The sequence below is a fragment of the Schistocerca nitens genome, chromosome 2, assembly GCF_023898315.1.
Source record: "Schistocerca nitens isolate TAMUIC-IGC-003100 chromosome 2, iqSchNite1.1, whole genome shotgun sequence".
NCBI lineage: Eukaryota > Metazoa > Arthropoda > Insecta > Orthoptera > Acrididae > Schistocerca > Schistocerca nitens.
In genome coordinates this window covers 450,015,213-450,029,059 of record NC_064615.1, presented here as the reverse complement: position 1 = coordinate 450,029,059, position 13,847 = coordinate 450,015,213, and the positions used below count along the sequence as shown (strand labels likewise).

General features: G+C 43.6%; 1 protein-coding gene across 1 annotated transcript in view; it reads right to left on the bottom strand.

Annotated features, from left to right (window-relative positions):
• The window catches only part of LOC126236317 (juvenile hormone esterase-like), a 120,293-nt gene extending 107,714 nt beyond the window's left edge, over window positions 1–12,579 (bottom strand). Inside the window, exon 1 of the mRNA XM_049945531.1 lies at window positions 12,298–12,579. Coding sequence (XP_049801488.1) covers window positions 12,298–12,510 — 213 coding nt within the window. The 5' untranslated portion in view covers window positions 12,511–12,579. The remainder of the gene's footprint in view (window positions 1–12,297) is intronic.
• Between the last annotated feature and the right edge of the window lie 1,268 nt (window positions 12,580–13,847).

Below are 13,847 nucleotides of genomic sequence, written 5' to 3'. Positions count from 1 at the left end.
GTTAGGTTCTCAGTGATCGTCTGATGTGGTGTAATTGATGACCTGGTGATGGGGCCTGCGTTCCGCCCAACTGCGTGACAGCATCACCATATGCACGTATCCTAACAGAAGACTGACTTGCACTTTTGGAAGACGTGACATCAGAGCAACGATGGCAGATGTACCTGAAACATGATGGATCACCGATTCACTGTGCCAGACATGTATATCGGTATCTGAATAAAACGTTTCCTCAACAGTACATTGACTGTGTTGGACCCGTTAACTGGCCGGGTCACCCAACCTAACCCCATTAGACTTCTGTTTATGGGGTTGATTGAAGGGCGATGCAAACGCTACGAAGGTGAATACACATGAAGAACTTGTCGCTCCCATCACCAGCGCTTGTGGCCAAATTAAAGACTGCCAAGGTAATATTTGATATGCAACATAAGAAACCCTCCAACGCGTTGGCAAGCTCATCGAGATGGGCGGGGGACTTTTTGAACACCTCTTGTAGGGTGGTTCAGTCATCTGTCCCACCATTATTCTATCTACCAACGGCCTACACAAAATTTCAGTAAGTAATATTCACACTTGTCTTCACAATCATTCATGGATGTGTGTAGCCTTCAACCTGTTCTAGCTAAGTAACGATCGGAAATGTGCAGAGGATTTTTTCGGTTTATCTTCACATGTAGAGTCACATCACAAATTATGTGGTGTTCCTCCTCAGTCTTCTTTTATCATGGAGACTGACCAGTAGTAAGCGTACACTTAGCTACCCGTCTCGAAATCCCCGCCCCTCAGCCCCTCCATCGCGCTGCCGAGCTAATACTCCCAGTACGCTTTTGTTAAACGTATGTTGGAGCTCTATTTTCATAAGGATAAGTTATTATAGATCGACTAACCGAATACCAGCACTATTCGAATTTCTTTGAAAGTATCTTTCATTTGAAAACCAGTATGTAAGGTACATATATTTTTTTAAAATATAGAACTAGAATTAGGTCTTTCTTAGAGCTGAAAGTCAGTAATTACAACAACACTATCGTTTTACGTTCCAAGCTTATGACCGAAGAAACACTTGCAGTAAATAGGATCTGAAAAATCTCATAACTGGGAAGAGCCTGATTAAGTTGCAATTAGCTTTCACTATTTCGACTATGTTTTTTTTCCGTCGAACTCCTCGGCTGAACACTGAGAGACTTCCTTCATTTTTATGCCCGTAAACCTACTCCACCCATGCCAAAAGTGAGATAGTGCATCGTTCTCATCGTGAACCGCACCTGCACACAAACAAATCGATAGATAAACGAAACGGTGCACTCTGCAACAGTGAGTCACAATCTCAACCAGGACAGACAGGTCTCATCACACGGTGCTCTCGAATATATTTAGCTGGTGGTCGATTTTCCGGGCTCACTTGCGATAGATAATCTATGCCTTGAAAGAAACAGAAAGAAGTCTGATGGTCAAAAAGTGTTGATTGATCGCAAGGTAAAGGTCCGTATATTGTTGCATAACATCGTTAGTCTGTATGTGTCTATGACTTAAATAAATTGTTCAAGTGTTTCATTAGTAAACTAAGTATTTTTGGACATTGGACTTCATACATGATACAGAACGTTATCATTGTCCCTGGTATTACACGTGGAAACATCATCATTTGATGGCAATCTTTAACAGTATGTCAGAAAAGTTATTGTCTTGTCTCCAACAATTAGCAGAAAGCAGCTGACTTCTGCATCAGGTAAATCACTTGACCAACTTGGCTTACAGCCGATCACCATAATTATCTGACGAATTGTACTGCAAAGGGGACAAAAAGAAAACTGCCCCCTTACAAACATGATGAAGCCTGAAAATTAGGAAACGTGGAATAAATCGTAATAGCAAGGTGCGCCCGAAGTGAAGTGTGCTGTAAGGGTCAAATTACTGGACTCGTATGGGGGAGGGGGGAGGAGGGGGGGGGGAATCTGGAATCAAATACAAGTCTGTTTATACTAACCTAAGGTTTTCCATGACATTAGCCGCATGTGGGCACTGAAATGGAAATGCCGTGTGGCTAGAGACTTCCCGTCGGGTACACCTTTCGCCTGGTGCAAATCTTTCGAGTTGACGCCACCTCGGCGACTTGCGTGTCGATGGGGATGAAATGATGATAAGGACAACACAACACCCAGTCCCTGAGCGGAGAAAATCTCCGACCCAGCCGGGAATCGAATCCCGGCCGTTAGGTATGACAATCCGTCGCGCTGACCACTCAGCTACCAGGGGCGGACAGGCACTGAAATGAATCAATGACAACGGGTGAGCCGGCCGCGGTGACCGTGCGGTTCTGGGCGCGTCAGTCCGGAACCGCGTGACTGCTACGGTCGCAAGTTCGAATCCTGCCTCGGGCATGGATGTGTGTGATGTCCTTAGGTTAGTTAGGTTTAAGTAGTTCTAGGGGACTGATGACCTCAGATGTTAAGTCCCATAGTGCTCAGAGCCATTTTGAACAACGGGTGAAAATTTCTGCGGGGCCGGGACTCGAACCCGCTCAACGCGAAATGTCGCCTTACCGCCTTTGCCATCCGAACATGCTTTCCATTCGACCCAAATTCCCAGTCTGTTCCACACAACTGTTCACCATCCCATGAACCCCTCACCCGACAATTTGGTTTCGGGCTTGATCTACAACTGCAATGGATCTTTGGTCGTCGCCGCTTACTGATATATATATATGTCTGTGGTCTTTGTATTTTCGGACACGTTCGAAATAACAGACACCACATATATGGTTATACTAAATCAGGTTTTCCTTAGACACCTCGCATAAATGCGCAGATAATTGCTTCAGCCAATCTACACCTGACTACTCTCACCCTCACTATCACAATTCAGCCGAAACTACTTTAGGGCTGAATCCACAATGTTTCGATATCGACGGAATTGTCAACTCTTAATTTGCCTTACATCTATTTTCGCTCCTAAGTCAGATTGTTAAACATTACTAGCCACTCTACATATATTCTCACTCTCCCCCTCACTCCTTTTTCTTCCTCCTTCATTCCTCATTTCCCAAAACAGCAAATACGGACATTACAGCCAAACAAGAATTTTGCTAGTTCTTCGTTCTCCCTTACTGATTATTTTAAACTCCACCCGTCAGTGGAACTGGATGGTAGGACTGGAACCATTAAAATTTTGATTAGGGTACAAGTAGGGTGAACCAGAAATCCACCAACAAAATTTCGGAGATTGTTCAGGGATATTTACTGAACACACCGTCACCACATTATGAAAGCTTGTACATGCAATCATCAAAACATACAACATAAAACACTAGTATTGCATCAACAGATGCTAGAGGACTGTTCAAAAATGGCTCTGAGCACTATGGGAATTAACTTCTAAGGTCATCAGTCCCCTAGGACTTAGAACTACTTGAACCTAACTAACCTAAGGACATCACACACATCCACGCCTGATGCAGGATTCGAACCTGCGACCGTAGCGGTCGCGCGGTTCCAGACTGAAGCGCCTAGAACCGCTCGCCACTCCGGCCGGCCCACAAACATCATTTTGAAGGCTACTTATAGCGCCGACACCAGTCGGAACTTCATGAAGCTATAGAGGCTGAAGCGGATATATTCCACAATGTTCCACAAAAAATTCCGCATTTCTTCAACCGGAGATTGACCGAGCAGTACAAAACGCAAGTAGAGGGCGAGCAGTGAAGTGGGCGTTAATGTTGTCAACAGCAAGTACAATGACTGAATGGAACAAGTTTGTTTCCAAACAAGACACATAGCAGATCCATCTACTTTTTCACTTTTGTGCATATATTTTAACCGCAGTACAGATACGAAGATAAACAGGGGTAAGAAATCATACAAAATGCTATTACCCTGTAAAGAGCCAACTTCGATATCAGGCCCTTTATGTCAAAATATTCAGAAAATATTTCCGAAAAACCTCCGAACTTTTGTCGTTGGAGTTCAGGTTCACCATTAAGTAAAATACGGAAAATTAATGTAGTCACGAATTTCTTTTAGGAAACGTTGCTACGATTATGTTTCCCAATCAGTGTTTCTTTCGGTGATTGAAAGAGGAAAGTGGCAACACGTAACATCCCGGGTTTTATTCATTGGTCTTGACGGGGTACAGCTGATTCGTTGCATGAGAAGTGCTGATATTATCAAAGTAAACAGAGATTGTGGAGCTGGGAGAATAAGATAAGGGGCTGGTATGAGGTGCGTTGGCTTCATTTTCTATCTGTCAGTAAACAGGCGCGATTCGAGGTTTCCATTATTGGGGAAGGCTGAGGTATTTACCGGTTAGAACTACGGTGCCAGGGCTCCCTAAAATAATTACGGCCTGTTTCGTAATTAACTACTCAACAACACCGAAAGTCAACACGGTAAGATCTATAGGCGGCAAATTTAGCCGCCAACGTCATGTTCCCCGACTATCACAACTAACCGTACTAAAAATTACCCGTTTCAGAGATATATTTAATGCGATGTATGTTAGGTTCACTGCATGGTTAATATTTTTCGTATTTTCAGTGCCAAGCTTGACACGTTTAATGTTTTTCGTGTGCTTTCAATCATTGGTGTTTATGAGCTTGAGCGGCGCAATAATGATGTTCCGTGACGTCACGGGTCCTGTGTTGCGACTGCCGAAAAGAAGCAAACCGTGTGTTGCGACTGCCGAAAAGAAGCAAACCGAGAAACCGTATGTTGATTTATGTGTTTATTGCTTTTCGGTTTCATGCTTATGTATTACAAGAAGAAGCGCAGTTTAAGTGATACACCAAATAAAAGGTTTCTCCAGAACGCGTCATTTTAGTACGGTTTGTTTCCCTCAAGTGTCGGGAATGTAACATCGATGGCTGCACAAGTTACCATAAAGCTACATTGCCCGATTGAAATTACGTCTTTACCTTTGTTTGAGTGTGCACTGTTTTTGTTCTCGATCGATGTCTATATCGCTGATGGGTGCACCAAAACAAGTAAAAAAACTTGCTAGTAACGTAGTTTACCCCGCGGACACCCTCAGCAATCAAGGCAATTCCTTAGCAACTAAAGGTGACAAGTTGGCGAGACATTTATAAACTTAGCATGCATTTCCTAAAGCGGATAGAACTGCCAGTGACAGAAACAAAAAGGAAAAGAAAAACTGTCTACAAAACTACTAAAATATTAATAGTAAACGTCGATTAAAGCTGAATCAGAGCATTATGGAGATATACAGACAGGGATTTGATGTGGAGATTCAGCCACTCTGCTAATTCAATTTCGTTCTATACTTGAAATGTGAAAACCATGTGGAGACTCGTAGGACACCCTCGACTGAAGAAACTGACCCTTCGGAAGACCCGTAAGATCTGTATCCCCTAAAAGCCATGTTCCTAAACCTCTGCTACATAGAGCTAACAGGAAGTTAAAAGGCACAGCGTCACGACTCGCTAAACCTTTCGAAGAACAAAAATCGATATCAACAGTTCTCAGATAAGTCTTACTGTATCCTACAGATTAGGTAAAGTTTCGAAAATCTCAGTTTTGTAAGTGAGTTATTTTACAATACTTCCAGAGGTATTTCCATAGGCTGAAATTTAGGATGGATGTTGGTCCTGGGATGTAAAACTTTGTGAATGATTAAGCTTTTGACAGGACATATCGTTAATACGTAGCGCACTACACCAGTATAATCAACATTTTGTAATGTATTACGCTTCCTTTCTTGATATCGTTTCGGTATGTGTACTGGCTTAAGCAAGTCAGAAAAGGTACGTGCTTGTTTTGTGTATCTGGTATTATGCACGTAAACGCATTTTCTTTCTTACAAAAGCTTACTAAAACGTTTCACATATATTCTTGTTGAATCGTTAGAAAATTAATGCTGCGTTCGAAATTGTTATTTTGTCTTCCATTCCTGTGGAAGCGGGGAACTACAAGAAAATTCACAGTGCAAAAATAAAGTATTCACTAAAAACAGTTATTCTGTCGCTTGTTATAAGAACTGTCAATACGTTTCAACTTGACCACATGTAGAAACGATAACAACTTTCTTTATTATCAGAGCTTTCGGAGAAATTAGGTAAACTGCACTACCACATGTGTAAGAGTTGTACTACAGTTCGTTGAATTGTAAAAATCAGTGCTTGATCTCAGCTATAAATGAGAGAAACTACACTCCTGGAAATGGAAAAAAGAACACATTGACACCGGTGTGTCAGACCCACCATACTTGCTCCGGACACTGCGAGAGGGCTGTACAAGCAATGATCACACGCACAGCACAGCGGACACACCAGGAACCGCGGTGTTGGCCGTCGAATGGCGCTAGCTGCGCAGCATTTGTGCACCGCCGCCGTCAGTGTCAGCCTGTTTGCCGTGGCATATGGAGCTCCATCGCAGTCTTTAACACTGTAGCATGCCGCGACAGCGTGGACGTGAACCGTATGTGCAGTTGACGGACTTTGAGCGAGGGCGTATAGTGGGCATGCGGGAGGCCGGGTGGACGTACCGCCGAATTGCTCAACACGTGGGGCGTGAGGTCTCCACAGTACATCGATGTTGTCGCCAGTGGTCGGCGGAAGGTGCACGTGCCCGTCGACCTGGGACCGGACCGCAGCGACGCACGGATGCACGCCAAGACCGTAGGATCCTACGCAGTGCCGTAGGGGACCGCACCACCACTTCCCAGCAAATTAGGGACACTATTGCTCCTGGGGTATCGGCGAGGACCATTCGCAACCGTCTCCATGAAGCTGGGCTACGGTCCCGCACACCGTTAGGCCGTCTTCCGCTCACGCCCCAACATCGTGCAGCCCGCCTCCAGTGGTGTCGCGACAGGCGTGAATGGAGGGACGAATGGAGACGTGTCGTCTTCAGCGATGAGAGTCGCTTCTGCCTTGGTGCCAATGATGGTCGTATGCGTGTTTGGCGCCGTGCAGGTGAGCGCCACAATCAGGACTGCATACGACCGTGGCACACGGGGCCAACACCCGGCATCATGGTGTGGGAAGCGATCTCCTACACTGGCCGTACACCACTGGTGATCGTCGAGGGGACACTGAATAGTGCACGGTACATCCAAACCGTCATCGAACCCATCGTTCTACCATTCCTAGACCGGCAAGGGAACTTGCTGTTCCAACAGGACAATGCACGTCCGCATGTATCCCGTGCCATCCAACGTGCTCTAGAAGGTGTAAGTCAACTACCCTGGCCAGCAAGATCTCCGGATCTGTCCCCCATTGAGCATGTTTGGGACTGGATGAATCGGCGTCTCACGCGGTCTGCACGTCCAGCACGAACGCTGGTCCAACTGAGGCGCCAGGTGGAAATGGCATGGCAAGCCGTTCCACAGGACTACATCCAGCATCTCTACGATCGTCTCCATGGGAGAATAGCAGCCTGCATTGCTGCGAAAGGTGGATATACACTGTACTAGTGCCGACATTGTGCATTCTCTGTTGCCTGTGTCTATGTGCCTGTGGTTCTGTCAGTGTGATCATGTGATGTATCTGACCCCAGGAATGTGTCAATAAAGTTTCCCCTTCCTGGGACAATGAATTCACGGTGTTCTTATTTCAATTTCCAGGAGTGTATAACTGTCAACTCCACTTCACACAGCGTGTAATGACAGGAACTCAACTTTCTGCCCCGAGTCACGTTACTTAGATGTTGGTTTCAAGCGTTAACACGGCAGAGGTCTATGCGCGGTCTATGTTGTATATGGTCTATGGTTCTTGTCATAGTCTATGGATCTTGTAGTAGTTAACACTAGCTACTGTGGGAAAAGCTGCGCGCATTGAATGTATTATATATGGAATATAATCGAAGCTGTGTTACAGAAGATATTGGTGTTTACATTGTTAGTTCGAAGTGGCTAACATGTATGATTAGTGTATCTATTTGGCTGCAGTTTACGTTGAAGAGTTTTCCTAAGTAATATTGAAGAAAAGTTTTGAGTACGAGCTACGTGATTTACTCCTTGGAATTTATATACACTCCTTGGAGTTCTTTAATTCTGAAAATATCAGTGTCATCAAGAACTTTTCTCTTGCTGAGCGAAGCCAGAGTCTGATAATTTAAGGGCTTATTGATTAATAAATGGTAATTTCGCGTCCAGATCCGAGATTTTCTCCTCTCGGGGACTGAGTGTTGTGTTGTCCTTACGTTCATATCGGCGAAATTGACATTAGACTATTGAGATTTATGTATGGGCACATACCGACAGCCAATAAATTAAAAAAAGAAATAGCGATCTTTCTTGGGGGATTTAATTCAAGCCCTTTTTTATATGGGAGCTCCGTGAAGTGGGTTTTACATCGTGAAACTTATTGAAGATAAGCAGCGCCGTGGATAGCCCCAGTATATGCGAGAGTTTCATGAATTTTTTTTTTAAATATCATTTTGTTCGTTTTCGTTCGTTGTATCTGCTCGGGGCGGACGTCGCAAGACACCCGTTTCAGTTCGTCGTTGATCCATTAACTCAGTATTTTTAGAGGGCAGCTAACCCTCTGACCGAACACACTGGATTACCGTCCCGGCATTAATAGGAGATCCGCCACAGTCTTTGCATTATATCCCGCCATTAGATTGAAGATGCATGTTTACAACCGCGTCGGAACTGCCTGTAAAAAGTAGTATATTTGAGCAAGAGATGATAAAATTTATAGTTAAATATGTAGTAAGTAAAATATTTCACGTCGTATTGACACATTTTCGCTTAAGGGTCTTTGGTAAGACTATTACTTTTTAGCCTGTCTACAGACAAATTCCTGGTCGCTTAAGGGAACTGTCTTCCAATCAGTTTTCATCAGATCTGCATCATCATTGCTTTGTGATACTCTGATCTTCACATGACAGGCGGCCATCTGTCAGATGTCTAACTTAAGCCACAGGCCGGGCGCGATTGACAATGGACTGACGCGCAGTTCGATCTCAGTAATGTATCTACTCAGAATGTTTCATATACCCTGTACAACGTGACGCAATGAATTAAACCTCGCCTTGGCCGTCGCTGCTGGTAGTGTTAGCAGAAGAAATATAAAATGTTGAACTTTCAGTGTTATATGTGGCGGGAATAAACAACTTTCGAGATGTACGGTACAATAAAATGGCATCGTCAGCAAAGGAACGGTGAGAGCTATCGATAATCTAAGCGAGTAAGGCAAAGAGCTTCATTCATCCAGTATCGAAGCACATTTGTCCAAAGTGCCAATTATGAAACATTTGCAGTCGCTCGGAAGCGAGATCAGTCATCAGACTGTGATGCCAAATCAAACGCCTATAAGGCACATTTGCAATAAGACTTACCGTAATTTTTTATGCAATCACTATACCTCCAGCTGTCTATACATGCAAACACCATCTACATCGACAATGTTTCTATATGAGTATGTGTCAGGTAGTTAAGGCACTGACTTGTATTTTTGTTAACCGAGGTAGAAATCAGCGGTTTAGATTCTCCTGTGGTCTCGCTAAATTGATTGAGGCAAATGCCCCGCCTGTTTCGGCCTCGTCGTCGATGGGACGCTAAATCATCGTCTTCCTTCTCCGTCCCTATCATCATTTGCCTGTAACTCCATCCTCACTAGACGAAACTTTCATCTCCTATTGTGGATTGTGACTTCTGGTGTGGTAGTGTGCTTCTACTTCGGTAGATCTCATGATATCTGCACAGGCATAATATGTACAGAAAAACTAATTAAGAAGGCCCCTAGCGTTGATTTAGACGTGTGAGGGCACAGTAAAGAATAACGTTCACTTGGTGGGATGCCAAGGCAACAACGGGACCTTATGAACTTCCCTCATCGGCTTAATTCATATTGACAGGCTGTTCAGGAGACGACTAGTACATTAACATATCTAAATAGCAAGGTGCAACTCTCAACCGTTTTCGAGAAAATCGAGTTTGAACATTTTACGCGTACTTGCATACTTCGTATGGTCAGTAACAAAGAAGGATTCCGCAGCCCGAGAAAGGGCTGAGTTTCATGTGCGCGAGGTCTATAGATTAAACCTCGCTTCCAATACTTTATTTCATTCCCACGTATTTCTAACAAAAAATATGCGTGTTACGCTGCGAAACTGCGTGATGACCGATGAACGCTTACGAATGTAACCCAGTTTTGTTTTGCAATAGACAAATTGAAAACCCCATGCGCATGCAAAGATTTGGCGTTCATTACAAGTCGCAATAATTACTGTTTCCCATGTGTATGATCAATACCATCCTGATCAGAGCGGTGGAAATGTGTTTTGACGCCGTAGGCGAGGATTGAAAATTAACGCCCCCTCTGTTTTATTGCCATGGTCTACCCGATATCCTCCCCCCTCTCCCCCCCCCCCCCCAAAAAAAGGAAATTTCGCCACCACCAATGGATTAACAGTGCATATCTCCTATTACATTTTTGTACATTAAACTAAGGTGACCACACGTCCTCATTTTCTGGGGACAGTCCTCAGTTCTCGTGCCTTGTCTTCAATTCCTTTAAACCTGTTGGAGGACAACAAATGTCCTCGGTTCCTTATTTTTTGTCCTCAATTTTTGAAATTTACCAAAATAACTGAAATAGGACGAATGTGCTGAATATTTTAAACTAGAACTCAACGGAATATACCAGTGCAACCAAATTTGGCACCAATTACTTATTTTATTTGATTGCAAGAAAATCAACTACGAAAGATGTGGAAATATTTTCTGGTGCGAATAAATTTTTCTTTGAATTTAGATATTATGCTGTCCTTATCGGAGACACGCCGATGCATCAAACAAAGGTCATCTGGATAAACGAGGTGTTATTTCGTTTCTATTTTTGTAGACATACTTTTAGAATGGGCAATAAATCTCATCTTTTACAGCATTCACTTCATCAATGTAACTAAAGATTTATTAAGTGACTGTTCGGTATGCTTTTGGAAACAGTTCGCGATTGTAAGTTTTCTCTTTTCCATTTATTCTCAAAGTTGCTCAATTTTTTCACTGTTTGATTCGAAATAAATTTTGTCCCTCTTTTGCCGTCCTAGGCGACCGCCTAGCCTTCCTTAAGGGTAGAGACGGCCTTATTCCTGCAGTGCTCCATAAGTCACACATTATACTTGCAACACATGTAGATGTAATGGCAGCTAACTCTAAATATAGGTAAATGTCAATTAATGCAGATGAATAGGAAAAATAATCCCGTAATGTTTGAATACTACATTAGTAGTGTAGCGCTTGACACAGTCACGTCGTTTAAATATTTGGGCGTAAGATTGCAGAGCGATATGAAGTGGGACAAGCATGTAATGGCAGTTGTGGGGAAGGCGGATAGTCGTCTTCGGTTCATTGGTAGAATTTTGGGAAGATGTGGTTCATCTGTAAAGGAGACCGCTTATAAAACAATAATACGACCTAATTCTTGAGTACTGCTCGAGCGTTTGGGATCCCTATCAGGTCGGATTGCGGGAGGACATAGAAGCAATTCAGAGGCGGGCTGCTAGATTTGTTACTGGTAGGTTTGATCATCACGCGAGTGTTACGGAAATGCTTCAGGAACTCGGGTGGGTGTCTCTGGAGGCAAGGAGGCGTTCTTTTCGTAAATCGCTACTGAGGAAATTTAGAGAACCAGCATTTGAGGCTGACTTCAGTACAACTTTACTGCCGCCAACTTATATTTCACGGAAAGACTACAAAGATAATATAGGAGAGATAAGGGCTCGTACAGAGGCATATAGGCAGTCATTTTTCCCTCGTTCGGTTTGGGAGTGGAACAGGGAGAGAAGATGCTAGTTGTGGTGCGAGGTACCCTCCGCCACGCACCGTATGGTGGATTGCGGAGTAGATATGTAGATAAAATAATATAAATAAAACGACTGTACTGATTGTTATGTAGCCATTCTTTTCCAATTTCATTACGAATTCTTTTTCTTTTTTCTCCCAGGATAAAGATTATGAAAATAATAAATGAATCATTCAGTAATGACAGTTTGCACAGGCATTACAATTATTTGACAACAAGAAGAAAAAAATCTGCAGGCAGTGAACTGAAGCTAACAACACGGTCGGCTGCGGTTTTTTCGAGTACTACCGACCATACAAAATATGTAAATACGCGGTTCAAACAAATTTCGGGCTTGCAGCCGCGTTCCAAAGCGATGTTCTGGGAAACGGCTGAGAGTGGCATCTTACTGTTTACATATGCTCAAGTCGTAGTCGCGCCCTGCACATCCTGTCAATGTGAGTCAAATCGGTGAGGGGAAGTTCGTACGGTCGCCTTATAAGCTGAGGAGCCAGCAGTTTACCGCAGTGTGGTGTTGAGCGGGAACTGACCTGGAACCTGAGCTTCCCGACGGGAGGCTTCGCGTAGGGGATGCGCAGGAAGCTGCGGAACACCTTGCCGGCCGGCGTCAGCTGCGTCTTGCCGCGCAGAGAGCCTTGCGGTATGCGCAGAGTCACCGGCGCGCCAGCCTTCGCGCTGGCCTGCCGCACGCCCGACGTGCAACGCCACGCACTTCGGCCGAGCGTCTTGCTTCCCACCCACATGGTCAACGCTGGTTTATTGCGCACTCTTAAGCGTTATCGCTACCACAGGCACACAAACCTACTGCCGTTGCTGCTCTCACGCCAGATATATATCGAGTGGCCGTAGGATAAGTAAAGATTTCATCACAGATGACACCATTGGCAGGCGATGTAAGGTGCTACATCTAGCGGCACTTCTTAGAACTAGCCGCTGCGGCGCTCACAGCTGCACGTCTCACCTTAGCTACGACGCCGATCATTGTCGGCGTCCCATGCCTTTACACACACCTTTCGCGCTAATGATTTTAAAAGACCTAATGCAATGGCTTAAGGTCAAATCTGCAGTGGCAGGAATTCACACTGTTGTATTTATGTAATTGCTTACATAAGGTGACCATATTTTCTAGACTCAAATTCGGGACATTAACATATATCCTAGGCCCAAATCCGGGACACATTAAAAATTTTGCAAAATAGGCTATATTTATTCATTTATTTATTATATGAGAAGCAGGTTTCGATTAAATGTAATAAATACAAATTTCAGTTAAATTTGTTACAAAGAAAAGCACATTTAAATTTTATTAATACCTTCTAAGATGAATGAGTGTGATCAGGGCAACTGTATTTATTAGTGCTGTGAATTTTCTTTATCAAGTCTGTATTTTTCAACAACATATGAAAAAAAAACTCGACACAAGTTTCATCATTATTCATTCTACTTACTAACATTGCTTTCATGGTTTCTACAGCCAACTGTGTTTTGTCACTTGTCCATATATTGTTCATGTGGGAAAATACCCTTTCAGTAGCAGCATTAGTGCCAGGAAGGCAGAAAAGGAACTCCACTAGTTTGAGTACGGCACATGATTCTGGCTGAAATGAGAAATCATCTCAACGCATCTTTGACCTGGAACAGTGTTGTTAGCAGTCCATTCAATGATTTTCTCAGTGGTCACAAACTGTTTGACACTGACATACTCATCATACATTACATTTTCCGCAAACTGAACATATGGCACGGTTTCGCTAACTAGAGAAGAATTTCTTTCAATGTCATCCCATACAGGTATTTGATTCAAGGTAACCCAGCTGTAGCAGTCCAAGTTCTGGAAACTTTTTTTTTTACCATAACACGACCTAACACAAAATTTAATCTGATATAATATGGCGCACACAGACGACAAATGATAGTATTCTAGAGACCAGCATACACTGCGTTGGCGACGCCAAAGTCAACGAGAGCGTATATTACTGTTCGTCTGTTCGAGTTACTTTGTATTTCGTCTGCAGGTTTGCCATAAAACCTCCTCTGTCTCTTCCATGGCTATCAGAAAATATGCAGATTTCTTCCTTCT